Source organism: Gobius niger (assembly GCF_951799975.1).
Source record: "Gobius niger genome assembly, chromosome: 3".
Taxonomy (NCBI): domain Eukaryota; kingdom Metazoa; phylum Chordata; class Actinopteri; order Gobiiformes; family Gobiidae; genus Gobius; species Gobius niger.
Genome location: NC_136854.1, coordinates 21995471 through 22023028, shown reverse-complemented (window position 1 = coordinate 22023028; position 27558 = coordinate 21995471). Strand labels below are relative to the sequence as shown.

The following is a 27558-nucleotide window of genomic DNA, read 5'->3' as shown; positions in this document are numbered from 1 at the left end:
AAAAATGTTTCCAATACATGGGCGCGTTTTCTATTTACATCTGGGAGGTATTAGTCTTTATAATACATTTCCCAATTCCCACAGTCCAGCATGTTGGATAGAATCAAAGCTCCTACGACCGGGGTGTCCATATTGAAGTGTTTCCCGTGGAGGGCCAAAGATTGGTGGTCAGTGCATTGAAACATCCTACCAGGTACATTTAAGAGAGGTTTAATCTGAAACATGAGGACCACCAGAAATTAGAGGGACTTTAGACACCTCTATCCTGTAAAGCCCACTCAGCAGCAAAAATATCTTGTAAGAATTGTATTAATTTACATAATTCACATATGGTGATTGCAGACTAAATATTGATAATAATTAACCATATATATAGTTAATTAACTGGCCCTCCAGTAAACCACTGTTTATGTGTTTAGTGCATAGACGGTAGATTAGAATGAAAAATGCTTAACACATTACACATGAGCCCGATGTGTAGAATAAGGGGAGAGACTACAGGCAAAACTAATTTTTTTCAGGTTTTGGGCCAGATTGGTCTCTGAACATACACGCTTTCACCTGGAAACAAAAAAATATACCTAATCTTCACAATAACTTGTTTAAAAGATTGCACTGATTCAATGTTTCCCAATAGATTTACATAGGAAAACGTAATTTCAAGTGTCTTTTTCTCAAAATGCATTATCTCAACGTCAGTATCACCTAAAGACTTCACATTTTCTAAAAACAAAACAAGTTTTGCAAAATCGCCTCTGAAAAAGTCTCGGTAACTTATTTATCAATAAAATAAAACCATAAATTTGAACGTAGCTCAAAAAGATGGGAAATTTTGGGCATTTTTAGGCATAAAACGCCTTGTTTTTACATGAAAACATAAAATGACAGAAACCTTGCAATATATTTTTTTCCTCACATTTATGCCAGTAATCTACAGCAAAAGTTTCAAACTGATATCTGTACATTTAAAAATGTTCCATATTCACCTGCAGAGTCTCGCCTTAATACAATTTTGAGACGGTACGTGAAGGCATCACGTGACGCACGTGACACAGCGTGCAAACTCCGCTAGAAACTCCGCCCAGGAGCCAGTGTGAAAGTGGAAGTGTATACAACTCAACACAACGCGGATCATTTACACATTACTAGCCGTATATCCGAGAGTAGTGTTTTTCGTGTTGTCCTCGTCTGGCTGTAGAGTGACAAGGCTTCGGAACAAAGATGGAAACCGGCGCCTCCACCATCGGCGACAGCGGACTGGACTCAGCTGTGAAGCAATGGCTCCTGCATGACAAGGTTAGCAGCCCATGGTTCACGTTAGCAGTGAGTCTGCAGGAAGAGCGCCGTGACAACTATGATGACGATCACCCAGACATCCTGTGTTGTACCTCGATATGTAGACTTACTGCTGGTCCATTATCTTGTTGTGTTTTGTTTTTATCTTAATCTTTTCATGTAAACAAGTAAGATGGTTCAGGTTTGAGTTTTTTAAACTTTGGTGCAAAAGTTCACCTGAGTTACACTAGTCTCACTTCAGTGCATCATCAAATGACTTAATGAGGGCAGTTTATGGTTGTATTGTGCCTGTATTTTGTGCTCATGTCTCTTCTGGAGTGAATTATCCATAACAAAAGGTACATCCAAAGGTGGTTAGAGTAGCTAAAATATTAAGTAGAGAAAATTTGAGAAAATTGTACACAAGTAGAAGAAAGAATAGTGACCAAAAATAATTACTCAAGTAAGAGAAAAAAAAAGTACCTGGGGGAAATGTTGAGTATTGTATTTTTTGAGGGAAGAAGTCTGATTTACGATTCAGTAGTGACTTAAATGGGTCCCAAGGAAGACTAGCTGGTCCATGGGTACAGCCAATGGGGATCCTGATAAATAAACAAATAAACAAATGATGAGACACAGAATATAAAGAATACCAAAATAAATTCAGAAGAATAAAGTACGTCTATTTTATGCGTCACATGAAGCTCTTGCCACATACTTACTCAGACTTACTCACTGTGGAACGAGCAACGTTTTTTTTTACTCAAGTAAGGGATACTTCATTATGATATTACTCAAGTACAAGTAAAACGTACCATATTGTAAGACTCCAAGAGCACAATTACTCCAAAAAGTTGTAAATGTAACTGAGTATTACCCCCCTCTACGGACATCTGACCACGACACACAAAGTCATTCATAAGCCTTAAATAGACAGGCAATGCCACCAATCAGGTCACATTGAACCAGGGAATCTGATTATTTGTGCTTGGATAATTAAATTGACTCTGCTTTTTGGTGGCTCAGACAGGATTTGCCGTATGGGACGACTTGGCCCTAGCTAAGAACAATTTCTGATCAAATATAATGTGAACGTTGTGAATTTTAGAATCCCAAGACTGCAGCCATGATTCAGGAGATGGTTGATCAAGGGGATGTGGAGGCACTCAAGAAATGTTTTTCCTCTCGAATGGAGTTTGGTACAGCCGGACTGAGGGCAGCCATGGGCCCTGGCGTATCCCGTATGAATGACCTCACTATTATCCAGACCACACAGGTTGGTAAATTGCCTTTCTTTTGCTAAATTAGGCGTAGGAGTCACATGTGAAGTCATGCCATTGCACATTCTTGTCTGTGACGGATAATGTGTATAACACACAAATCATACGTGATGCTGCTGATTATCTGAGATGGCAGATAATCACTTGTTGTACCACTTTTTGTATCACTTTTGTTTCTGTTTCAAATTGTATGTCATTGTGTTGCAGGGTTTCTGTCAGTACCTCGAGGTGAGCTTTGAGAACCTCAAGGAGCGAGGTGTAGTGATTGGTTACGATGCCCGGGCTCATCCTCCCAGTGGTGGAAGTAGTAAACGCTTTGCCAGTCTAGCTGCTGCTGTGTTCATCAGTCGAGGGGTGCCTGTGCACCTGTTCTCTGACATTACCCCTACCCCATTTGTGGTGAGTAGTCAAATAAATGATAACAGAAACTTCTTCCTTTCTTTTTCAAAAAGAATGACTTTCATTTTGTCCATTGCTCAACACTAAAACTTTTCATCTGTGTGTGAGTGGACATAAACTGCAGGGCAAATTCCATTTAACAAAACACTTCTCTGTACATGTTGCATAACACTTGTATTATTGACCAGGTGTACATGGGGTTAACCATATGGAAGACTTGATGTATATCTATAGCCTGTTGACTTAATAACTATTAGTAGAGTAGCAACTCACTGTTTGTACAATGTTTGCATCTATAATTTATAATTCATGTATTTGTGTTGCCATAGCCGTTTACTGTCTCACATCTGGGCCTGTGTGCTGGTATAATGGTGACGGCCTCTCACAATCCCAAACAGGATAATGGATATAAGGTAACCTGCTTATTGCTTTGTAGCTAATATTTGTACATGTTGTTGCCGTTAATATTAGATATCTCATGATTGCTCCCACATTTAGGTTTACTGGGAAAATGGTGCCCAAATTATATCTCCTCATGACAAAGGAATCTCCAAGGCCATTGAGGAAAACCTTGAGCCTTGGCCGGAATCGTGGAACATAGAAGAAGCGCTGAAAAGCTCTTTACTAAAAAATCCCTACAAGAATATCTACACGGATTACTTCAAAGCTATCCAGAAACATTGTTGCCACAGGTGCTTATCCAAATCAACTTTTAGCATTTATTATAAGGTGCTAAATCAAAGATATGTATTTTTATGGCAGAGAGATTAACAAGAGTTCTGAGGTGAAAATTGTTCACACGTCTGTGCATGGAGTTGGCCATATATTTGTCCAAGAAGCATTCAAAGCCTTTGAACTTCACCCTCCATATGCTGTAGAAGAGCAAAAAAACCCAGATCCGGAATTTCCCACTGTGAAATATCCCAACCCAGAGGAGGGAGAGGGAGTCCTGGTATGTCCACACACCTCAATGGCATTTTGACATCATATCTTAAGTCTTAAGTTTGTGTTGATATGCTGCGTGTTTGTCTTTTCTAGACCCTTTCATTTGCCCTTGCTGAGAAAGAGGGTGCGACAGTAGTTTTAGCCAATGATCCTGATGCTGACCGGCTGGCGATGGCTGAGAAGCAGGAGAGGTGTGTGTGCTTGGTATAAAAAAAAAAAAGGAAAACACATTAATTAATCACAGAACAATGATTCGTAAATGAGTTGGCTGTGGCTGGAATGATTGGAATGAATAACGTTTTTTATTTGTGCTTATTTGAAACACTGCTTCTTTGATAATATGAACAAAGGACATGGATATTTTTGCACAAATTGCAGAAATAAAACAAATAAACATTTGATTATGTATAGCTATGGATCATGGACATTTTCCTCATAAAATATTTGGCCTTCCAAGTACCATCTGCTTTAGATCAAAATCAATTGAGGACTATAATTTATTTAGATTTTGACAAAATTATGTCTACACCGGGTGCAAGCCATATCTCAAGTATGACCAGCGGTACAGAGCAGTATTTTCTGTTTAAACGGCATTTAAATCTGGAAAAAACAGAACTGCTAAGACCCGGAACCACAAGGCACTATGATAAAACGATCTAAAAAGTTTGCTTTTAATGTAATAAACATTTTTTGTTGTTTTTTCTGTCAGTGGGTCGTGGCGTGTATTCACTGGAAATGAACTGGGCGCCTTGCTGGGTTGGTGGATGCTTCATTGCTGGAAACAGCAGAACACTGATGCGTGTGCAGTGAAAAACATCTACATGCTGTCGAGCACCGTCTCATCTAAAATCCTGCGGGCCATAGCTGTGAAGGAGGGATTCCATTTTGAGGTTTTTTAAATTATTATTTTTCCTTCAAAGTCAAAACCAAAATGGAACGGATTAAATGAAACCTAGTCCTAATTTTGATTGCAGGAAACGCTTACTGGGTTCAAGTGGATGGGCAACAGAGCCAGAGATCTTTTAGATCAGGGAAAGACCGTTTTGTTTGCATTTGAAGAGGCCATAGGTATGTCACTGAACTGTGTCTGTGGTTATAGTGGGTTACTTCATTCAGACACAAAATACTTTGCAAATTCTTTTGTTAGTGCGATCTATTTCAGCACAACCGTAATTCAAGCTATGACAATCACATTGTTCAGATAGTTTCCTTTCAACGGGATTATGATGCTTTAATTAGCTTCACGCATCATTCCTATCTGAGTGACCTCAGCAGCTGGAGTAAACATGCACGTGTGTGTTTTTCTTTTACAGGCTATATGTGTAGTCCTTCAGTATTGGACAAGGATGGAGTGAGTGCCGCAGCAATAGCAGGCGAGATGATTTCTTATCTTTCAACCAAAAACACAACTCTTTCTCAACAACTCACAACTGTCTTTAATGAGTAAGTAATACCATAAACAGATAAACAACACGTGACAAATTGTACTTAATCGTACTATTATTGCTGCCTATTTCTCACAGCTATGGATATCACATAAGTAAGAACTCCTACTTCATCTGCCACGATCAAGATGTTATCCGCAGTCTGTTTGAGCGCTTAAGAAACTATAGTGGACAAAAGGATTCCTACCCTTCTGCGTGTGATCGCTTCTCAATCACTGCTGTGAGAGACCTGACGACTGGCTATGACAGCAACCAGCCTGATAACAAAGCTGTAAGTGTAAAAAACATTAGGGATGCAGAGTGTATTTGAAATCAGGATTACAGGACACATATCGTTCCTAATGGCACACACACACAGCAGCTTGTTTAGTATTTGTTTGTTTAAGACATTAATTGGTAGCATTTCACTTTATAGAACAGTAATAGCTTGGTAATGGGATGGAAAAACACAAACCTAATTTGCATTCATGTTTATTTGACTAATCATAACCAAACTCTGTATCTTGGTAATATGGAAATAGGTCTGTAAAATGTATTATCCTATACTATACTAATACTAATACTATCACCGTTATATTACAGCACTGTAAAGTAAAGTGCAGCTCTTTTGATTCTGTCTTCATTGTCAATTCCCAGGTTCTGCCCACCTCTCGCTCAAGTCAGATGATTACTTTTACATTTTCCAATGGCGGAGTTGCCACAATGAGAACCAGTGGCACTGAGCCTAAAATTAAATACTACACAGAACTGTGCGCTGCTCCTGGACTCAGGTAATACATCAGAGAGACCTGGAAATTTTACACAATCAATGTATTTGGTTAATATTTGGATGTTCTTTGTTTCTGTCCTAAAATCAGTGATGTGACTAGTCTGAACAAAGAGCTGGACGAGCTGGTTGAAGCCATCGTTGAACATTTCTTCCAGCCACAGAAGAATAAACTGCAGCCAAAGCCAGAGTAGCACATACTGGATTTCTGAACTGAACCTGTCGTGCAGGACCAACACTCTGCATTTCCATGATACCTTTTCATGGTGCTTTTTCATTGTACTGATTCATTTAATGTGTAATGAAACAATTCCCAGCAGATGGACCTTTTATTGTTGGGAATAGCTATGTAGATACACAGATACAGTATCTGTGTGATGAGTCATTCCTGTTATCATTCCCATGTATGTGGCATTTCAATTTTAAAAGAAACATTTAATGTAAATTAAGCAAGTAATTTTTTAACTCAATTGTTACAACAACAAATCAATTAACTTTAAGATATATATGAATATAATATATGTATTCTGAGAACCACTGTGTGGCTCTTCACAGTCAACCTGCTGTTATATTCACAATAAACTTCTAAATGTAATCAATTCGATCAATTGTAATGTTCATATTTTGTGTCTGTTCACGTATAAGTTTTGGCTTGCAGCCTGTTGTGCATGCGAGCAGCATGCGCCTGTCATGCCCCATCTAAATGCAGAGGGGAGAAGAGGGAGGTAGAGACGGGCCTGTCTAAATTTAACTCAAACTAGAGGCAGCCTGGGCTGACGCTTGTCAAACTCTTGTTTCCTGTATTTCTGAGCGTTTGTGTGCGTGCGCAGTTGTTTTGGCCATAACCATTCCTAGGTAACTTGGATCGTGCAGCTGACAGGTAAGCAGTGCGAATACTAACAAATACTGTCAAACCATACGGTTTACTTTATTACTTATTGTAAGTTTTGTCACATGTGTTAAACATATTCTGTGTGTAAAAGACAGACAAAGATAAGGCATGTTTCGGTGCTTCAGTTTAAATATTTTAGGATTAATACATATTTGGTGTGTAATACAATATGTTGATCTACTATTGCTTTACCCTCACAATCTTTTTGGAGTAAACAATGCCTGCTCCATGCTTGGTGATGGTCACAGAATACCTGACATAGCTTGTCCTTGAGACTCTTAAGTGTAGGTCATTTCCCAATGCCACATGTGTCATGTGTAAACAACACCAGGTGGTCTCTGGTACTATCCTTCAAATGGCCCTTTGACTGGCACTGTGCTACTTTTCTCATGTTTTGCAGGTGAAATAGATGAGCTTTACCTCTGGGAACTCGAAACATGGAGGGACTTTTCTTTGAAGTGAATCCTAAAGGCCATAAACCCTCTGAATCTGGCCTCACTTCAAATCACCACTCGTGTCCCGCTCTTTTAAATCTCACCACTTCAGCTGTGAACAATGAGAAATATTCCACCACGAGGAGGAGAACTTCATCATGGGGTGAAATGGCTGATGAAGAAGAGGAACAGATACAATACAGACTCCAGTTGACGGGCTCCCTGCCTGTCCACCACCTGACCACTATGACCATGCTGCCCTGGGTTGTGGCCGAGATCTCAAGGACCAAGTGGGGCAAATTCCCTGGACTTGAACGGGGTTCATCCAAAGGTGATGGGTATCAGTCTGTCCTCCTCTGTGTGTCTGCATCACGGGTGCGCTGTGTGTCCGTCACTGTAGAGGGAGTGGAATGGGACCCTCTGAGGCACACGGTCCTGTTTGAATGTCGTCCACATCAGGTGACCAAACTCCTTCATAACAGCCTGGAGCCCAACAGCTTTGGCTTTTTGGTCAAAGGGACTTCGAATTGTGCCTGCTTTGTCTTCCAGTGCAATGAAAGCACCAAGGTATGTGTGAACTAAAAGAGCAATTTTTTAATGTTATTATATGCAAATCAATGCTTATTATTCTCTGCGAGAAAACAAAGCTGAAAACTATGAACCAAAAGGAAATGAGGTTCACAGGAGGTGCATTGCCAACAGTCTTTGTGGTTAGGGTGGGTGGCAAACATTTGATCATTGCACGCTCGCTCATGCACTGCATACTAACCAACCAATAAATCACATGTTGACCTTTATCACCAGTGCAAAAACTAATCCAAGGATAAGTTACATTTTCTCGAAATCAGGATATTTGACCTTGATTTAAGTTGATAAGTAAATATATCTGCCAGAATAAGTCTTTTTGTACACCTCAAATCAAGTATCATTTACACTCTCAAAATGTATTTATTTCATGGCAGATTTTTCCCCCTATATATTATAATCAGACTTATTGAGGTCAAGCATTTCAAATTCCAGTGATTTTAACTTAATATATCTATTGCAGTGAATGGTGATCATTGGCAGTTGTAGTTGTGTAGTATTAAAGTGTTACATCGTTGATTAAAAATAAGTCAGGCTTAATGTTGTCTTCGTTTAGAGTGAGGCACACAGTGATGTGGGCAATGCATTGAATGTTTTTTCGACTTTTGAAATTCAGAGTTATTTCCAGTCCATATTGGCCTGTGAGCCCAATATGTGATTTTATTTTTATTTGACCTTTATTAAACCAGGGAAGTCCCCCTGGGATTAGGAATCTCTTTTTCAGGGGAGTCCTGGACCTAGAGGGGAACCTACTATGCATGTTTTTCATGGTAGCGTCTCTAGAGTTAATTATTTTTGAATGTTCTGGTAATCTACACAACTTCTGCTCATTAGATTTCCTTAAACTGGCATTGTGTAGATATTTAATGCACCTCATGAAGGCTTGGACTATGAGATGAAGCGCTATCTCATCAATCACAGCTAGAACACACAAACTCCACACAGAAAAGGCCCCTCGCGTTAATAAATTAATATTGTTCAGTGCAGGCAACAAGATTGGGCACTAGATGTCACTATTGGGTACATTTCAAAATAGCACAACAAACACTGGTACTATTATGGTGCATTTGTGATGAAAATGTTATTTCGATCCCCATTTTGTTTATATATTTAATGCTACCAATTATTGAATGTGGTCTTTTCAATGCCCAGTATTTTTACTTTGAGTTTAACATATCACACTTGCCATAACTGTAATGTATGTGCATTTTCTCCAGTTTGGCTTTACCAAAGGCCACAGCCTTAAGGCCAATGTAACCCCTCATTTGAAAGCTTTTCCTCGCGTTGTTGCCGCGCTGTCGTCAGATTTTTAAACATGTTTTTCATTGCTTTTTTGATGCGTTTCCGTCACAAATTTTTGTCACATTTTTGCTGTGGTGGAAGAAGTACTCAATATTAAAGTGCGGATACAGGACCAAAAATGTACTTAAGTTTAAGTGAAAGTGTCTGATACATTTTTTTCCATGAATAAAAGTATAAAAGTATGCATTGTAAAATGTACTTTATAAGTAAAAAGTAAAAGTGTTTGAGTTTTATGTGCAGAATTTTTTAGATAATTTAAATCAAACTCCTTCTAAAGGAGTAAACCACTAGCAGGTCAAAAACTATAGGTCTAAACCCAAACTAAATTATGTCTAAACCAGGTCTAAACCAGATCTAAACCAGGTCTAAAGGAGTAAGCCACTAAACCAAGTTTAAAGTGGGACTAAACCAGTTCATCGTAGAGAAGTCACTTTGAAAATAAAATGCTTTTATCATAACCCAATTTTTAATAAAAAAATGGAGTAGAAAGTACAGATACAGGCTCTAAAATGTAGTGAAGTAAAAAGTATTCATCATTAAATGTACTTAAAAGGTACACCACGTAACATTTTGGACTATGCTGTTGCCATCAGTGCAAAACCTTCTCCCAATGACCAGCTCCACACAGATAATGCTATTACTGCAGTGGTTGATCAAAGAATGGATTTGGATAAGAACTTAACCTGTTTAAATCTGAAATCCTGCTGACTTTTAGCAACGAGCTGGAGATGTACCCACTCCCGGTAAAGTCATGTCTTAGGAGAGGTGAGCCGTTTACAGCAAAAGCACATGTTTGTTTGTACATTTATGAGGTATTTTTGATGAAAATATTTGTCATAAAATAAACGCTTGTATTTCAATTTTATTGTTGGGGTAAAATTCTACACGGTATGGCTTTAAGTAAAGTAAGAGAACCTATAATTTGTACTTTTTACTTGTACTTGTAGTACTTTTTACTTTGTTACTTTCCACCACTGCATTTTTGCCATATATTTTGCCAGTTTTTCATCCCTTTTTTTGTCACTTTATCGTCGCTTTTTTTTTTTTTTTTTTTTTTACTTTTCTGTTACTCTTTTGTTGCTTTTTTTGTCTCTTTTTCATCCTCGTTTCCGTTTCGTTTTTTATTTTTGGGTAAAGCCAAAACTGAAGAAAATATGCTCGGTTAAGTTAATACTGGGCCTAATGTATGCTTCAGTTTTCCTAATGAAATGATTATTCCACAGTTACCATGGAGATCCGCCATCTTTGTAGCTGTTAGCATACATTTCCATAGACCAGGGGTAACCAAAGTGGGGCCCGCGGGCCAAATTTGGCCCGCCAGAACAATTAGGTTGGCCCGCCAGAGGGTGACCTACTTTTGCGCCGCATCTGGTTAAAAACTCTCTCTCCCGTTCATTCTCAATGGCAAATATGGATGCAGTACACTTTTTGTCCACCAGCGTCAAATTGGGGGCGCTGTTTCACTCCTTTCGCAAAGTTAAAGGGGCTGGAAGCAAGTTCGCCATTTTATACTCACTACTGCCACCTCAGGCCAAATGTGTAACTGCACCTTCTATATTAAGCTCGTGCATGACGGCAATTCGGGCCGAAGTGACACATTTTTGAGTGACCGTTCAGGATTTTAGAGGCAGTTGTGGTGAACAGGTCTGGGCTCATTCTACACATTAGGACATGGCTGGAACATGTAGGGGGAGGAAAATACTTAATTTGAACATTTTAAAACTCTTTATAGTCCCTTTAAGGAAACACTTTTCTGGTGTTTTGGTGTTTATCAATCACAGAGCGTCGTAGCATCAACTTTCACAGTTTTCCAACTTTTTCTTTGCAAAAATCGTTGACATCTATGACTTATAAAAGAATTTATGCTGAACTGACACTTTCAAAATGATATATGGCATTTTCTTTTACTTAAAGAAATGAATGAGCTAAAGTCACTGTAGGTGTTGTTTCCATTTTGCTCTATATTGCTACAATAATTGATTTTGTTCTACTAAAACTAGGCTTTTGTAGCATGTTAACCCCTTAACTCCCACCTGAACTGAGCACATTTTCTCCAGTTTGGCTTTACCCCAGTCCAAAAGCTTCTGGAAAAAAGCTGTGAAAATAGCGACAAAACTGAGACGAAAACAATGATGGAAATGTGACAATAAAGTGACGAAAAATTGATGGAAAAAAATGACGAAAAAATGCCAAAAATGTGACAAAAAATGACAAAATAATGACATAAAAGTTACAAAAATGAGTTGAATACCCAACAAAAAAATGATGGGAAAAAAAATCTGATGACGTGAGGAAAAAGATCCTCTCGGTTCAGACGGGAGTTAAGAGGTTAATTGCATAGATTGAATTAAATGCAAAGCTATACCAAAAAAGAAAATTAAGTAACTTTTATTATTTGCAGTTATGTTTCACGCTTGACATCGCCGTGTTTGGCCCGCGACCCACAGGCACTTTTTCATTTTGGCCCTCGGAGACAAAAAGTTTGGGCACCCCTGCCATAGACTAACATTAGCCAAAAACAGTATAAAAAGTGGAGAAAAAAAGGTGTGGAACAACTCCATTAGCTGAGTGTTTTAATGTGAACAATAGCTCCAGTACTTAATCTTTTAAAATCTCCATTAGTTTACAATTGCTGTTAATCCCATAATACTTACCGATAAGACATCACATTCCCGAACTCTATAGCAGTGTCAAACAGCGAACATAAGGATGTAATCTCATCAGATAACGCTAAAGAAAAGTCCACCGCCCAAAGTTTGAGAGTCCCGGGACAGGAACTGCTCCTCTACCTCATTGGAGACCGTCCCTCATCAAGTTGGCAAGACTGAACTCACGCCTTCTTTCAAAATAAAGACCAATCGTGCAGCGACTCCAGAGCGGACGACTTACTTTGAAACGCGGGCACACGGCGATCGTGTTTTTGTTGATCCACCGCAAAGGCGCAGTCAACTCTGCTGCTACTGTAGGAGAGCAAACCCAACTTTGAAATGAAGTGACCAGCGCAGGTTTCAGGGCCACCGGGAGCGACTGAAGAGAGGTCCATCCCGAGTTGTTTTTGGAAAGTTTATGGCGAATGGGATGAAAGCGCGACTCCAGCTCTTCAACCTGTTCAACACCAAACAAGAGCAAAAAGATGTGAGTCAAATCCAGTCGGTTTGTTTGGTTAAATGTGCTATGCTATGTGGACAGTTAGCTAACAGTAGATTGATCATTTGTTTTTATTGTGGGATTATAAATTCGCTGCATTTGTATCACATTAGCATAAATTAGCCAAAGTTGTCGTTGGCAAAAGTCATGAGTGTTTCGCTCAAATCCTCATACGTCACGTCTTTGTCTTTCAAAGTTGGGAAGTCATCTCTTGTCGCGTCACTATTAAAGACGTCAATTTACAAGAAGTAGGCCAGATCTAAGTTTCCTAAAATGTTCACCAGGTTACACTTCCCTAACTCGCTATGAACCACGTGACCTGTTGCAGGTCACTGTTTGGACATATCACTGCAAATTAAAGAGAGCTGCAAAACCAAAAGATTACATTGAACTGAATATTGCGCCTGTCTGGGAAAAGTTAACCCATCTATAGTATTTTTACTACATTGCTGCTTGTTTGCATTTGTCAATGAGACTCTTATCATATCATCTAGTCATATCACTACTGTTCACTCACTACTACCAATCAATGTATATACTTCATTGAACTATTGACTGGTGGTGAAGTAAACCACAGGAAATACCTGTCTGAGTGGCTTCTTCAAACCAGTGACTCACTCTAGTGATAACACCTCCTGATAAAATAGTACCTCTGTGCCACAACTTCAAGAAAGGTCATTTTTAGTACATAGGCAGGTCAACATAATTCTCATATTTATATCATCCTACATGATGCCTGTTATTATATCGACTTATCGCTCAATAAATGACAAACTATATATTTTTGTGCTCAATATACATTGTCACTCAGTACATACATTTTGCTTAAATGCCTATTTATGTGTTGTCATTGTGACAGGCCTATCACATGAGTAGACAAGGCACTCGATTTGTGGTCTCATTTTGCATCCTGTTTTCTGTTTTAGATTAAAATTCTCATTGGGATTATTAACACAATCCTGTTTGTAACGTTTCATATCCCCTCATTTTCAATCTCTTGCAGTCACATGCCTTTCCACCTTCTAGTGTTTCACGTGACACACTTTATGCGCAGGTAAAAACATCTCTTAAAAAGTCCTGACAAAATCCTGCCGTCGTATTTGGTGGCTAATCTGTTTCTAGCTCTGGGGTTTTGTCTCATTGTATCTTCTGCCATTTGTTTCCTTGCTTGATCTGCACACTTTTTAAAAAGACACAAAGATTTTCTATGAGCTTTCCTGGCCTGAATCAATCTTTGCCAACTCTGTCCTGACTCAGCTTTAGTCACTCAGTCTCTTATTTGATTAGTTGATCTGATCTCGACCACGTTGACATAGATTTTTGATCTGAATTGGGAGATAACATTACCTGGTTACTCCGTTATTTGTGCAAGTAATGTATTTCTATCAGTCTATGGTTTTGTGAACTGAACTTTGAACTTTTGAGTGCTGTCTCCACCCGGACCAAGTCACATGACTGTGGGAAATGTAGAAGAGTTTTTCTTGCCTGAATGTGTCATTGGATTTTAAGGGACAATTGTCTAGATGAGACACTTTGACATAAGTTATCTATGGTTTGTTCTTCGATAACTATAGTGTAAACTCTAGACAAATAAGTTATTAACTATTGTCTTTTACAATCAATGCACATCTATCTCCCAACATTTAAGTCTACAGATTTACACAGAACAATGTTGTCTAACTGTGATACGAGCTCAACAATGTATGGTACAACTTTGTTAATCTCTAGTCTAGATAGTTCGACCCAGTTTAGTCTAGGAGAGTTCCTGATTAATCATTATGATGTGAAGAAGAAGACAGATAGTGTAAAATGTGAGAAAACGTGTGAGAAAAGGACTCAGGAAAAATTTACCAATTAAAGCTGGTGTTTCCAGTCTTTAGTTCATAATGACGCTTTTTGATGATTGTTCATATTGATGTGCAGCCTTATTTATATAAGGCAAGTTTATGTGTAGAGCACAATTCATACACAAGGCAATTCAAAGTGCTTCACAGTTGCATGAAATTGCAAGAAAACAGATAAAATCAATAAAACATCAACATAAATTTAATCAATTACAGTAAAAGGCAAGAGTGCAGATAAAAGACTTTCAGTCATATGCACTAGTAAAAATAACTTTTTTCAGCCTGGATTTGAACATTGTCAGACTTGAGGCCTGTCTCACATCCTCATGAAGACCGTTCCAGATTTTTGCTGCATAAAACTGGAGCGCAGCCTCGCCGCGTTTAGTCCTGACTCTGGGAACCACCATGAGACCTCTCCCTGAAGTTCTCAGGGCCCGAGATGGTTCATACGGCTGTAGCATGTCGGAGATGTACTTTGGTGCTAAACCATTAAAAGACTTGAACATAAGCAGAGCTGTTTTAAATTCTATTCTATGTGGGAAAGGAAGCCAGTGCAGAGACCGGAGCACTGGACTAATATGGTCGTATTTCCTGGTCCTTGTCAGGACATGTCACATGTAATATAATGTTATAAAATCGCTGTTGAGCATTTCAAGAAATAGAAGAGAATGTGCGTCCCTAGTTTCCTAGTCCAGACAGAAGTTGTGCTTTTTTTCAATACATTTTTTGAATTACTATTTAATACCTGGTTCGGACTAATATTGCTAGTATCAGTACTTCGGTTCATTTCAGTGTAAAACATAATCTCAATTGCTATTCTTGCTTCTGAAAAATAAGTTAGATGTTTTTCTTAACGTGTGCCGACTGAATAACCGTCGCTGGAGACTTAATATTTATACTACTGTGTCTCATTTATTCCACTACTTGGCAGATTCTGTTTTTACTTTGCAACGGCTTGTGTCATTTTCTCCTTTTCTAGGTCAGAGCTACAGAAGTCCTTTTTATTTCTGGCTTGGGAAGTTACCGGGCATTTTCAGTGTTGTTCCTCCGTAAAAGGCCAAGTGTGTGGGTCGCCGCCTGGGGCCCTGTCCAGTTGCTTCCTGTGGGAGATTAACATCATGAAATGGTCACTCATCTGGGGCCTTCTTCCGCACTTCACTTTGCAGCATTGCAGTTTATTGGCTTTACTCAAAAACAAGTGGATGAAGGGAAAAATCAGTTATAGGAAGAGCTTTAAAGTCCATGGGATAAGACAGTCTCATGATGGTTACACAATCAGTCAACACAGTCAGGATCTGTTTTCTTTGCATTTATTTGTCTATGCTCTATCACGGGGTAGAGCTAACAAGTTCCCAGCGGTCAATAGAAATACTTTTTTTAAATTAATTAATTAATTAATAATTAGCTTTGTATATGAACGGCACACAAAGCCAAACTCTATCAATAACTTTATAGCCTAAAGGGGTTATATGCGGATAGCAGAACAGATTGAAACATACAGAACACAGCATCAAACTATCGTTGGTATGTGGTACAGAGTGTGCCCGTGTGACACACTTTTTGTTGTTATGAATAACACAATTCAAGCTTCGACAAGATACAGCAGGACTGGGCTGAAACTGTAGCAGTCTGTAGATTAGGTAGCAGCGAAGGCATCTCCCCATGAGCTCACTCATCTGAGTCTGACTCAACCACTGCTGGCCCAACTACTTCCTCCTTTTTGTTCCCTTTGTGCTGCACCTCTGAGTGCCTTTGCAAACAAGACCCACTATTCGACAGGGCACAGGAGTTTAAAGCCAATGTCACTGTTCGTCTAATGTCATTTTCAGTTTTGTTTTATTTCTTTGTGGATTGCCAACATTTATCCTCTTTACCAATGAAAGTGTTAGTTTGTTAAAAGCAGCTTAAAAATATGGTAATGGTCAGACTACTTAATAATTTAGGACGGGTAAGCTCTGAATCGTGCTGGAGATTGCCATTGTTGACAAAAGTTCTTAAACTGTGATGTCAACACGTAAACTATCAAATTTTAGATTAATTTTGAATAATTGTTTTCTGGCATTTTGTCAATAATGAATAAGGGTTGTTCATTTGTTTCTGTGTACTTTATTTTCTGCTTGGTTAAGGTGTTTTGCCTTAAACTGGCAGCAGCAAAGTGTCAAACTGTTTGGATGGAGTTTAGTCATGGAAACAACTGGACTGAAAAAGTGATCTGTGAGTGAGTGCCTTTTACAGCTCACTGGCTCTGAGCTGTCCTCAGTCAACCCTCTGTCTTCATTTTGTTTAGCCACTGAATATATATCTGTCTGGGGGGTTTTGTTTTTCCTAAAATGAAGTGTGTGCATTTCTGTCAGACTTTTGTGATATTTCAGTTCCCTCTTTCTGGTCTGTGCAGGTGTGCAGCACTGTTTGTTGATAGTATTTTTCGCCTGTGTCAACATCAGAACTGTGTTTAGATAAGTCAAAGGTCTGGGGTGTTCAAAGTAGAACAGTCTATTTTGGAAACTCTTGTGTGTCAGACAGATTGTTGGCTATTATGACACATACAGTAGGCATTGTTTCATACATGCATAATGCTAACATGCGTGCAGTATAGGGCATGTTAAAGTCTACAAGAAACAGAAATGGTTCATATAAAAGACTGAATATAAAGTGAATGTTACAAAGACTGCTTTGAAAAGTAAATGGCCTGCAGTTTTCTTCAATAAAAGAAATCGCAAGGTCCCCTTATGTGGGAGCTGATCTGTAGGTTTCAGAACTACAAGTTTGCCTTCAGAGGTGTGATGTTTACATCTCGAGTGGAGTATGTGTCATATGTATTTATCATGTTTAACCAAACTACTGTACACATCAGTCATTTGGAAATGTGTGTTAGTGTAACTTGACTTAAGGTTTAGTTCTTTAACAATTCTTGTAAGAAAAGAAACTGACCCCAAAAACCTCACTTGCTTTACTTCATGCCATCAGAGCTGATCATAATCACATACATTCTTGGGATTCCAGGACATGCTTTTGTCTTGTGACTTGTGGCTTTACCCTGACAATTTTAAATACATTGGTTTACATCAATGGTTTCATCATTCAAAATAATGTTGCAAATAAAATCTATAATTTGGGATGCAGTCTTAAGCCATTTTGAATCACATGACTCTTCCCAATTCAGTTTGTAAATTGGTGCTTATACGAGCTCAATAGGATGTGCTCTATTGTTCACAAATATCTGATTGTTTTGCAGGTGCCTGAGATCATCAGTACGCTGAGGCAGGTCGGGAAGAGCTCAGCGCGTAACGATGATGGTGCCACTTCCACATTATCTGGAGGAAGTGACCTCAGTGAAAAATCCCTCAACATTTCTGCCCTGTCAAGTGGACCCAACAACACTGGACCCATTTCTCCTACGGCTTTTGCCAAGAAGTTTGAGGTGCTGTTCTGTGGTCGCGTCATTGTCGCTCACAAGAAGGCCCCTCCTGCTCTGATAGACGAGTGTATTGAAAAGTTCAGCCAGCTGCATGGCTCTGAACAGACTGAGAAAGAAGGAAGTGGGGACGGCTTTGCAGTTGGACTGAGGAGAGCGCTGTCGCTTCAGTCTAATGGACCAGGTGCACAGAGTCCGACGACTGCGAAAAGGCCTGTCCTCTTCAAACGTGACCACAGCTTCCCTTCTTTACAAGGCCTGGATGAAAATGGACTTTCCCCAGAAATTTACAATAACAACACTACTGATGCCCAGAACAAATGCGCGGGTATACAACCCACCAGCCTGTTGGAGAACAGGACTATGCTGTTCACGGTAGGTTTTCTCCTCGGAGGGGGGAAAAAACAAAAGAACATTTCTTCTATTTCAGGATGTTTGTTTTCCTCAAATACATTACATTATTTATTCTTGTAATGTATTTCTTCATTACAAGAATAAATAATGCTGGTAATGACTTGTTTCTTACTTAGGCTAAGGCCTCAGCAGCAGAGATGGGTAGAGTAGCCAAACATATTTACTCAAGTGGAGAAACGTTACTTTAGGATAATTTTACTCAAGTAGAAGTATAAAAAAAGTGGTGGCTTACTTTTTTACTTCAGTCCTGGGGAACGGTTTGAGCGTAAAAAAAACCGACAAATTATGAGAAACAAAACATGAAGCAATTGTAATTGTACACTTGTAATGTTTTCAAGGAAAATCCCATAAAAACATATAAAAAGGAATCATTATTACATAAACAAACACACATACATTATTAGTATTTTACGTGTGAAAATTAAGATTTTCCACTTGAAGATTTACTCATATTGGCAAGGTGTACAATTTTTTTTTTTACTCAAGTAGGAGTGCAAATACTTCATTTTAATATTACTCAAATAGAAGTAAAAAGTACTGCATGAAAAAACTACTTGCCAAAGTGCATGTGCTTGAGTACATGCAACCCACCTCTGCTCAGCCGTGTTAATTAAATGCTGACAATGCACTAGAAGTGGCCACACTCTTAGCTTGACCTCTTTATGACCTCGCTGGTTTGTTGCTAAAAGGCGAGTTCCTGTTTTGTCATCAGGTCAACACTGGTCACCATTCGCACCGGAAGCCCCAGGTTTTCCACACATAACGTCACAGAAATCTATTTTACTGTCTGTTACGGTGCTTAAATCTGTGTTATACACCACAAAAGGAAACACTGTAGCCCAGTTTGATTCTAATTTCTCTGCCTTGATCAGGAATGGAAACGATACAGATTGCAAATAAATATGTAATTCCGTTTTGTTTTTACAATTGTGATTTTCGACCTGTTCGACTAATACAAGAATCACAGTCATTTCAGAACATGATTGAAGAGCTCTAAACTACAGTGTAGATTTAACACTCAAGATGAAACCTTGGAGACATATCTGTTGTTTGCAGAGCGCATTAGACCACGCTTTTTCCATTTCGTATTTCCATTAAAATTGCTATTTGGATTAGATTCTTACTCTTTAAGCTCTAACAACGAGATGGAGGTGGTCTGAGAAATGTCTTTTAACCACATTGGCGACACAGGAGCGCCTGACAGCTGTGTCTTCGTGTTCAGGTGGGGAGGTCTCAGATCTATTTGGTCAGTCCAGACACGAAGAAAGTGGCTATGGAGAAGAGCTTCAGAGAGATCTCCTTCTGCTCACAGGTATGAAGTCCACATTTATCTTTGATAGATCTGGGTGTGGGTAAAAATCCACCTTCATTTAACGTCCCTCAACCTTCAACTGTTACTCTGCAGGGTATTCGCCACGTTGATCACTTCGGCTTCATCTGTAGGGAGACAGTGGAGGGAGGAAACTTCCACTTTGTCTGCTATGTTTTCCAGTGTGCTGATGAAATACTGGTGAGACACAAGTACAAGAATTTTTTTTTTTTTTTTTTACAAAATTCCACCCAAGTTCACAAATATTATGGATTTTATTACTTGTATAATTTAATTTAAAAGCATGACATAATTCCATCATTATCATATTTAATTCTTTTTAGCTGCAACTATTTTCCAGCCATATTTCCACAACCCTTTAACATTTATAACAAACACAAGTGTAAGCCATTATTATTATTATATCACTTCCAAACGGATGCTCAAGCTCTCTTCTTAGTGATCTATAGTTATGAGAAACTTGTTTTCATGATAATACAGACCGACCATTTCCTCTTTTGTTACAATAAACTTATCCTTTTGCTCTGCAGGTAGACGAAATCATGTTGACTTTGAAGCAGGCCTTCTCTGTAGCCGCCATGCAGCAGAATGCAAAGACTCAGAGCCAACAGTGTGACAGCTGCCCAATGCACCAACTCCACAGACTGTGTGAAAGAATAGAAGGTAGAGGAAAAAATGCATAATGTAGAAACATACTTTTATGACAGTGGAGATCTGATGCTGCATAATGCTAGGTTTTCCTCATTGAAGTGTATATGGACAGGTCTGTAATGAATAGAGGCCATTATAAAGTCAAGATGGCGACTTTTACATATTTTTCCAGGCCTGCATCCGTCCAAAACCAAGCTGGAACTGCAACGACATTTAGCCACACTGAACAACCATGACCAAGCATCAGTCTTTGAAAACACTATGGTACGTTCTTGAGTATCCTCTTTTTATTTTGAGGGGCACAATTCAAAACAACAGTTCCTCCAATATACACAGTGCCTTTGCTTTGTTTGCTGCAGAGGGCGCGTCCAAAGGGGGACCAAGAAGAAAATGAACTGATCGTGACGTCCTTGAGACATTTGTACGAGGAAAGACAAAAGACACACCAGCACTCCTTACCAGCGGACGCGAAACTGGTAACTCAGACAACTCACATCACCCAAATATCTAAGCTCCGAACACCACTTGAAGTCTTATATCTATAGGTTTGCGAGGACGCCCCGGCGGCAGCAGAGGCCCAACAGCAGAGCACGAGTCGGCAGAGACTTGAACAGTTCAAGAGCCGAGCAAAGCGTTCTCTCACCGAGTCTCTGGAAGGCATCTGGAAGGTACCAAGGCGCAGGGGCTTTACGACTGTTTGCTTTTGTGCTGTGTACCACACTGTGAGTTACATAATGTGCTCCCGGTCTGTTGATAGGGCAGCAGCAGGGCTCGAGCTCAGAAAGAAAACAATGAGAGGAGTGACAGCAGCTCTTCTGTGTCTACGGTCAACAGTAGTCCAGACCAGCCCTGTTTGTATGACCCCTTACCTGACCCTCAGCTGCGTCCGACCAGCCCACTCAAGTATACACACTCAAATACTTAAATATTCTTTGACTTTCCTCTGTTCCCTCTTCATCGGAAGGCATTTTAGGTTAAAAGCTGCACGGTGTAGGAATGGCAAAAACTGTTTTGTTTTTGTAATGGGGAAAATGCAGCATCAAAAGGCATATTAAGAGGCTTAGCAAAAAGCTTATCACAGCCTATTACTCGACCTAATGATTCATTAGCGTTCTGGTTAAATACTGCCACCTGCTGTTGATTTGAATATATCGCAATCAAATTTCATGGGCTTAGTTTTGAAACACTGTATGTACAAGTTGTACGTACAAACGTTAGTGAATTTCTCCTTTGTGAGATCAATAAAGGATTATCTTATCTTAATGACATACACCCATGATTTCTTAATTTTGCCCATCACAAATCTATATTTTGAGGCTTTTAAATGGTCACATTAACTTAAGATTCAAACAGAGAAGTCCTAGTTTGTATTGTACCGCAAATGAAAACATTGTGCTCACCGAAATGAAACTTAGTACTTTATTTACCTGCATACACTCACACTCCACGGTTATTTGTAGGTGCCACAACTCCACCGGTGACTTGAAGCAGCTCGACACCTCTCTGGCTCGGCCCCAGTCCTCGACATCACCGGGAGACACTCAGCGCCAGGGCTTTCGGCGGCGAGCCAGCACCTACAGCCACCCGCCCACTCCATCCGGGGCCGAATACGTGCCTGTGCTCACAGTGACCCACGCTCCACACGATTCCTCTGCTGCCACCAAACCCAAACTCGTACGGCACTACTCTGTCAGCACAGACAGCCCGCTCCAAAGCAAGTAAGCTCTGTCATTTGACATTTGAAATGAAAATGACCGGGTGTGACGACAACAGTACACTAGTTCGCATGTGGGTTGTTGGTGTCAATGAGCAACAATAACACGATAACAATCACTGTATTAATGAATAGTAAATAATGCACTCTGATTAAAACACACAAGAATATTTACATTAGAGGATGCTGACTGACAATATAAATCCTTTATCAATTCACACAATTCACGACTTGAACAAGATAATCCGTCACATGCTTGTTGTTCTGAGTTTAGACTTGTTTCGACCCACTCCACCCTACCTGCTGTTTCTCCCTGTTCTTCAAGCTCCTCTTTGCTCCCATATCACCTTTCCTCTCCTCTAACCGGAGCCCGGCTCAGCAAAAGAAGGTGAGCGCCCTCTGACGGGCCATTCACCTGCTTAGCGTACAACAGTTTTTCATGTTCTGTGCATTGTCTGCTTCTCGTGCATTTGTTTTGTTTTTCTTACGTTTTTTAATTGTTGTGCCATTTATTCAGTTTTGTGCTGCATATTTTTCCTTCCATCTCTCCATGCTAGTCCTCTGGGTGGCCTCCGGGCTCGTCTTCACTCCTCTTCCTCTGTCCCCAATTTTCTGAAATTTCAATTTTTGGCTCCTGTTCAAGAAAATGAGATTCCTGAGACAAAAAGCAGGTACACACATTTGCAACAGACCTATTTGCGTTGATTGTGTTTATTTGTTTATTTGATCGGGACAGTGCATGTTAAAGAACACACATGGGACATTCAGTCGGTTACCTCGCACTCTCACATGTTTTGGAAACCTACATGGAAAATATGATGGCTCCTTGCGATATGGATATTGCATCACCTAATTTTACAATAATAATTTGGCAATACATTGTTTTTTTATGAACAATATATATATTTTAATTATGTTTCTTCTTAGTTGTACTGGTAAGTCCCTTGTACACTACGCACTAAATCAACCAGTGCTGCCTGTTTAGTTATTGAGCCCGTTTTTCTCTGTGACATTGACTCTCAGTATTGTGCTTATATTTACGTTGCTGTTCTTTCACAATTTCAGCGATGTAGCAGCTTTATCCACACCAGTACCCATGCCAGATGTAGGAGAGAGTCCTCTGCGCGGCCATCGTCACTCATGGAGGCAGCAGATCTTTCTCAGAGTCGCCACACCACAGAAAGGGACGGACGCCAATGGTAAGAACGGAGGCAATCACCGCCACCAGCTATGTTATTTGAGAACGGGACTTTTATTGGATCTCGGCGCAGTGTTAATTTTGACAACATATTTTAATTTAGTTTTAGTCTTAGTCTTTTGACTAAAATGTAATTTAATTTTAGTCGAGATTTAGTCAAAAAAATCTTTTCAATTTTATTCTAGTTTTAGTCGACTAAAATTGCATGTTAATTTAGTCGACTAAATATAAGATTAATTTAGTCGACTTTGCATTTATAATATGTATTATAATCATATTTAATAAAGCTCTACTGCTTTATGTAGCTGCTTCCACATGAATAAAGCTCAGAGCTGCTCCTTTGGCAGTGAATTTAAATGATCTGAGGCTCTTTCAGACGGTCAACAGAAGTTTGGATGATTTTAGTCTCTCCCTTTCATTTTTATTTAGTCTTATTTTAGTCGACTAAAATATCTGGACATTTTAGTCATAGTTTTAGTCTCATGAGAAACTTTTAATTTAGTTTTAGTCCAATTTTAGTCGTCAAAAATAACAGTTTGACTAAAATTAAGACTAAATATTTTAGTCGACGAAATTAACACTGTCTCGGCGCTTTTTGATCAATACTATTCAGTCGACTAAATCTATGATATATTTTGAGTCCATACATAGTGTTCCAAACAGTATTACTCATTTTTGCATGGCATGAGAGATCTTCAGCAAGTGTATAAAGGGCCAAACTTGTTTCTGGGACGGTGCAACTGAATTGTTTGGGGCTCTTTGATGAAAATATAGAAAACAAATTAAAGAAGATTGGGGGACTTTCATCTCCCCTTGATGTCTCTGGCCAGAAAACCACAATTGCAATTTTCCCTGCACAGGGTCGGAGGCGCAATACACACTAATAGAATTAGGAAGCAGAAGCTAACAGGCTAACGGGTAAAGCCAACTGCGGGCTAGCACCAATTCAGCAGTATTTACAGCCGAGTGAAAAAAAAAAAATCTCAATTGCTACTCTCGCGGACGATTAATTAGTAAAAAAAAAAAAAGGCCTCTAGGGGCATGAGCTTTAAAACTTGCTTTAAAACTCGTCTTGTTCCTTTTAATCCCTTCTGTTATTTTACGCTGTTTTCATCATTAATATCTGGCAATATTTAAGTTTCAAGTTTAATGGTTTTGTATAGCCCAATATCACAACAGAAGTCGCCTCACAGGGCTGTACCAAACATCAAGGCAATAAAACAGAGCAATAAATATGACAATTAAAAGTTCAGGTAAATATAATGGCAGATATAATGTCCAATAGGAGGTAGGAGGTATTAATGTCATTGTCGTCATAATGTCGTCATTCTTTTAGTCATCAGTAATTACTTTGCATTTATTTCTATTATTAATCAGCAATAATATGTCAAATGCAGAAGGATGACGATATTGTTTGATGAAATTAACTAATTATGAAACGTGCGTCTGAATGACACACCTTAACTCTTTTGACCTGGCCTTGAGTATGTGCGTTTTGACAGGCTGCTCTGCTGTGGTTACTGAGGCCTGAATTACAATATAAACATACAGCCTTCACAGAGAGATAACCCGCTACTTGTGTAAACGTGCATCAATGTGACAAGCCATTATTATTATTATGAAAAAAAAAAAACATAGCTGCAAGTGTCTTTACTTATTCGACGTTGGGAGCAGTTTATGATTTGGCGTTATTTCTTGACCACTTGAGGGCAGCAAAGTGTTGTACCCAGTTTGACCCTAGAAGCCGAGGCAAACAAATGAAAACCGTTTTGACAAGTGATAAACAGGTACTACCTGTAAAAATACATCAACATGTATTGTCACTATCTGTATACACACCAGTAGATTATCAGTCAGCAGTCAGGAATACGTTTGTGTAATAAAAGGAAAGGATCAAGTTTGGATCAGATGATTCTTTAATCTACTTTAAAAGACAATGCACCGTTCAGAAGGGATTAACGGGTTACACCTGTCACTGTGCAATGTGCAGCCTTAAGAGAAGCTGGCCTGATGATCAGCTAATAAATACTTTTGAATCCACTATGTGTGCGTTCATGCATAAGGTCATGGGTGTGTCTGGTGCGTTGAGGTGAGGACGGCAGCGGGGCTCAAGGTCATGTTGACTGTCCACACACAGACAGCGCCAGAGGAAAGTCCCAGTCTTGTTGACCCACTTTGCTCAGGGAGGGGGTTTATGTCACCTCGAGTTGCATGTGACTGCATTAAGATTGTTTTAGGATCAGTGGCTGGAGTATGGTGCAGGTCACAGCTAATGGATGCTCTTTAGATGACAGCAGTTTTGTTTGTAAAAAAAAAAAAAAAGGTAATTTATCACACTAAAGTGAACCAGTTTCTGCAAACAGTCTGTTTGTCTAGCTAATATATCTCTATGTCTGGCATGTCTTCGCCTCACTTAAAACATAAGGGCCTGTTGTTTGTAAAGTGATTTTTGCAGGTTTCAACACGTTCATGACACAGAGAAACAAAGACGTCGCTCTCTGACCTGGCACAAACCTTGTTATTTTACTTTAAAGTAAATTACATCCGCTCTTAATATTTCCTCGGGAATGAAAGGCATTCATTATCTACGTTCCTGAGCCTCTCCATACCTGAGGCGCATTGAGAAACCTTGTGTATGAAATGCGCAGTATTTGCAGCGGACAATAAAATGCATCTTAACCTTAAATGAACATGCCTTGCCTCCATTGTTGCATAAATGCATACCTGTGTGTCAGGTCAGGTCAACGTAAAGTAAAAGAGAAGCACTTGCTATCGGAATAGTTGTTATGTGCCTATTCTAAACAACACTGGGTATTTTGAGGTTTTGGATCCACCCTGTACTTTTGGGTGGAGTCACACAAACACTTCTGTGCATTTCTTCCAACCGTTAAATGTGTCTATTTTTAAGTTTTTTCTTTCTTTTTTTTTTTTGTGAATGTCTGACAAATTGCTTCAGTTCAGAAGTGAAATGCTAATAGCATTTATTGTTCAATAACTTATAAAGTATTGAAATATTTTGATTCATATAAACAAATGGTTTCAAGTCATATCCAATGAGGACATATTTGAAGACTATTTTTGCTGCATCATTAGTATTTATCCAATCACATCTGTTGTTGTTGTTATTATTATTAATCAAAATGGTTATTTTGTGTCCCGTAGAGCGAGGAGGGGACCTGTGCCTGGACGGGGGTCATGTGTGCCCAGGCCCAGCTGCTCTGGCTGCAGGGGATTTGTGTATGAGACCCGTGCCTGAGGAGCACAGTCGGAGGAGCAGAGAGGAGCTGAGGGAGCTGTGGAGGAAGGCCATCCTGCAGCAAATTCTGCTGCAGAGGATGGAGCACGAGAACCAGAAACTCCAGGGTGAGTTGGATATAAGATCAAACGGGTCCAAGCACTCAGATAATGTGGCTATTGCAACTGCTGCATCGTACACACACCTGTGTTCAATTAAAATGTCAACATGTCTATCAACACTTGAATGTTACTGACAAGTGTTACTCACTTGACATACCAGGATTTTATTTAATTATCTGCTTGCTCACAATAATAAGTAGCTAGTCATAAAATCATTAAAGCTGAAGTGCTTTTTTTCCCTCTTAGTTTAGTATCTAATGAATATTGAGTTCTCTAGTTTCACTGGATGCCACCCCAAATGTGGCATACGTTTTTCCATCTACTTCCTATACCACAGCTGTGTACGTGTGTGTTTTTAGGGGGCGTGCCAAACATACATCCTTTCTCCTGACCCAGTGGGCAACACACATCTCAATCTACCTGCCGGTTGTACAAATTGTTAATCCACATTGACAGAACTGATCCTTAAATTGTAGGGTGCTATAAGAATGTGGGTCAGGGCTAACATAGAAAAATCCAGTTTCTTCTTATTGACATACTGCCACTCCTGTTTTTATCTACCTTGAAATGGATTGTGTTTTTGACTCATCCACACACGCCGTTTACTTTTTATCTGTTTTTTTATTGCCCTGTCTCCTTGTAAAATACTTTGAGTGCCCAATAGAGGCAGAAAAGTTCCTCCCATCGCTTTTGTGTATCTTTGTCAGCTCCAGGGCGCGGCATGTTATCCTACCGTGTGTTATCAAGGGTGTAGCAGTCCACTGGCAGAGGCGCAGGGAAACGAATAGCGGACCGCCAGAGAGATTTGGGTCATAGCGGAGCAGCTGATAAGCCTGACAGTTCAGCCGTGGCCTCCACTGCAGCATCTATTCTTACTCAGGGTGTGGTTTTTCTTTGCTTCCCAATTGCAATCTCCATTCATTTCCCATAAAACTCTTGCTCAGTCAGTTACAACATTTTGTGAAGTTTTGCCCCTACAGCTTATGCAAAAAAAAAAAAAAAAATCAGTTTTATCATTTTTATTATTTTTTCTTAGCCTAAGCTTTTGTATTTTAAATTTCAGCCAGCTTTGTTCTCAATTGTACCACATTAAAAGCACTCAGAGACAGAAATTGGTGCGCCATTTGTAGCACATTATGATATATCATTATAATATTATGTACAC

General features: G+C 39.4%; 2 protein-coding genes across 4 annotated transcripts in view; both read left to right on the top strand.

The window, feature by feature from the left end:
- Nucleotides 1–1055: 1055 nt before the first annotated feature.
- Nucleotides 1056–6580, top strand: pgm2 (phosphoglucomutase 2). The gene is made up of 13 exons (XM_079554262.1): nucleotides 1056–1296; nucleotides 2384–2551; nucleotides 2763–2954; nucleotides 3284–3367; nucleotides 3453–3646; nucleotides 3717–3906; nucleotides 3993–4090; nucleotides 4609–4789; nucleotides 4874–4967; nucleotides 5213–5342; nucleotides 5423–5615; nucleotides 5981–6114; nucleotides 6202–6580. Exons 1-13 carry the CDS (start codon nucleotides 1222–1224, stop codon nucleotides 6302–6304), a joined length of 1836 nt encoding a protein of 611 aa, XP_079410388.1. The 5' UTR covers nucleotides 1056–1221; the 3' UTR covers nucleotides 6305–6580.
- Nucleotides 6581–6903: 323 nt separating this feature from the next.
- Nucleotides 6904–27558, top strand: part of tbc1d1 (TBC1 (tre-2/USP6, BUB2, cdc16) domain family, member 1) — a 30529-nt gene continuing 9874 nt past the window's right edge. The window contains exons 1-15 of one of the 3 annotated variants that reach the window (XM_079552738.1): nucleotides 6904–6990; nucleotides 7403–8003; nucleotides 17550–18104; nucleotides 19366–19455; nucleotides 19549–19653; nucleotides 20004–20136; nucleotides 20297–20388; nucleotides 20484–20600; nucleotides 20670–20792; nucleotides 20882–21027; nucleotides 21585–21842; nucleotides 22113–22226; nucleotides 22396–22509; nucleotides 22904–23037; nucleotides 26199–26399. In XM_079552738.1, coding sequence (XP_079408864.1) covers nucleotides 7440–8003; nucleotides 17550–18104; nucleotides 19366–19455; nucleotides 19549–19653; nucleotides 20004–20136; nucleotides 20297–20388; nucleotides 20484–20600; nucleotides 20670–20792; nucleotides 20882–21027; nucleotides 21585–21842; nucleotides 22113–22226; nucleotides 22396–22509; nucleotides 22904–23037; nucleotides 26199–26399 — 2746 coding nt within the window. In that variant the 5' untranslated portion in view covers nucleotides 6904–6990; nucleotides 7403–7439. Of the gene's footprint in view, nucleotides 6991–7402; nucleotides 8004–12194; nucleotides 12459–17549; nucleotides 18105–19365; nucleotides 19456–19548; nucleotides 19654–20003; nucleotides 20137–20296; nucleotides 20389–20483; nucleotides 20601–20669; nucleotides 20793–20881; nucleotides 21028–21584; nucleotides 21843–22112; nucleotides 22227–22395; nucleotides 22510–22903; nucleotides 23038–26198; nucleotides 26400–27558 lie in introns of those variants that run through there. The other 2 variants (XM_079552740.1, XM_079552739.1) reach the window with 2 other exon arrangements.

Coding starts and splice junctions, on each gene's coding strand:
- pgm2 (XM_079554262.1), top strand. CDS start 1,222: ATGGAAACCGGCGCCTCCACCATCGGCGACAGCGGACTGGACTCAGCT. Junction 4,790..4,873: donor AGGAGGGATTCCATTTTGAG/GTTTTTTAAATT, acceptor TTTTGATTGCAG/GAAACGCTTACTGGGTTCAA. Junction 5,616..5,980: donor ACCAGCCTGATAACAAAGCT/GTAAGTGTAAAA, acceptor GTCAATTCCCAG/GTTCTGCCCACCTCTCGCTC.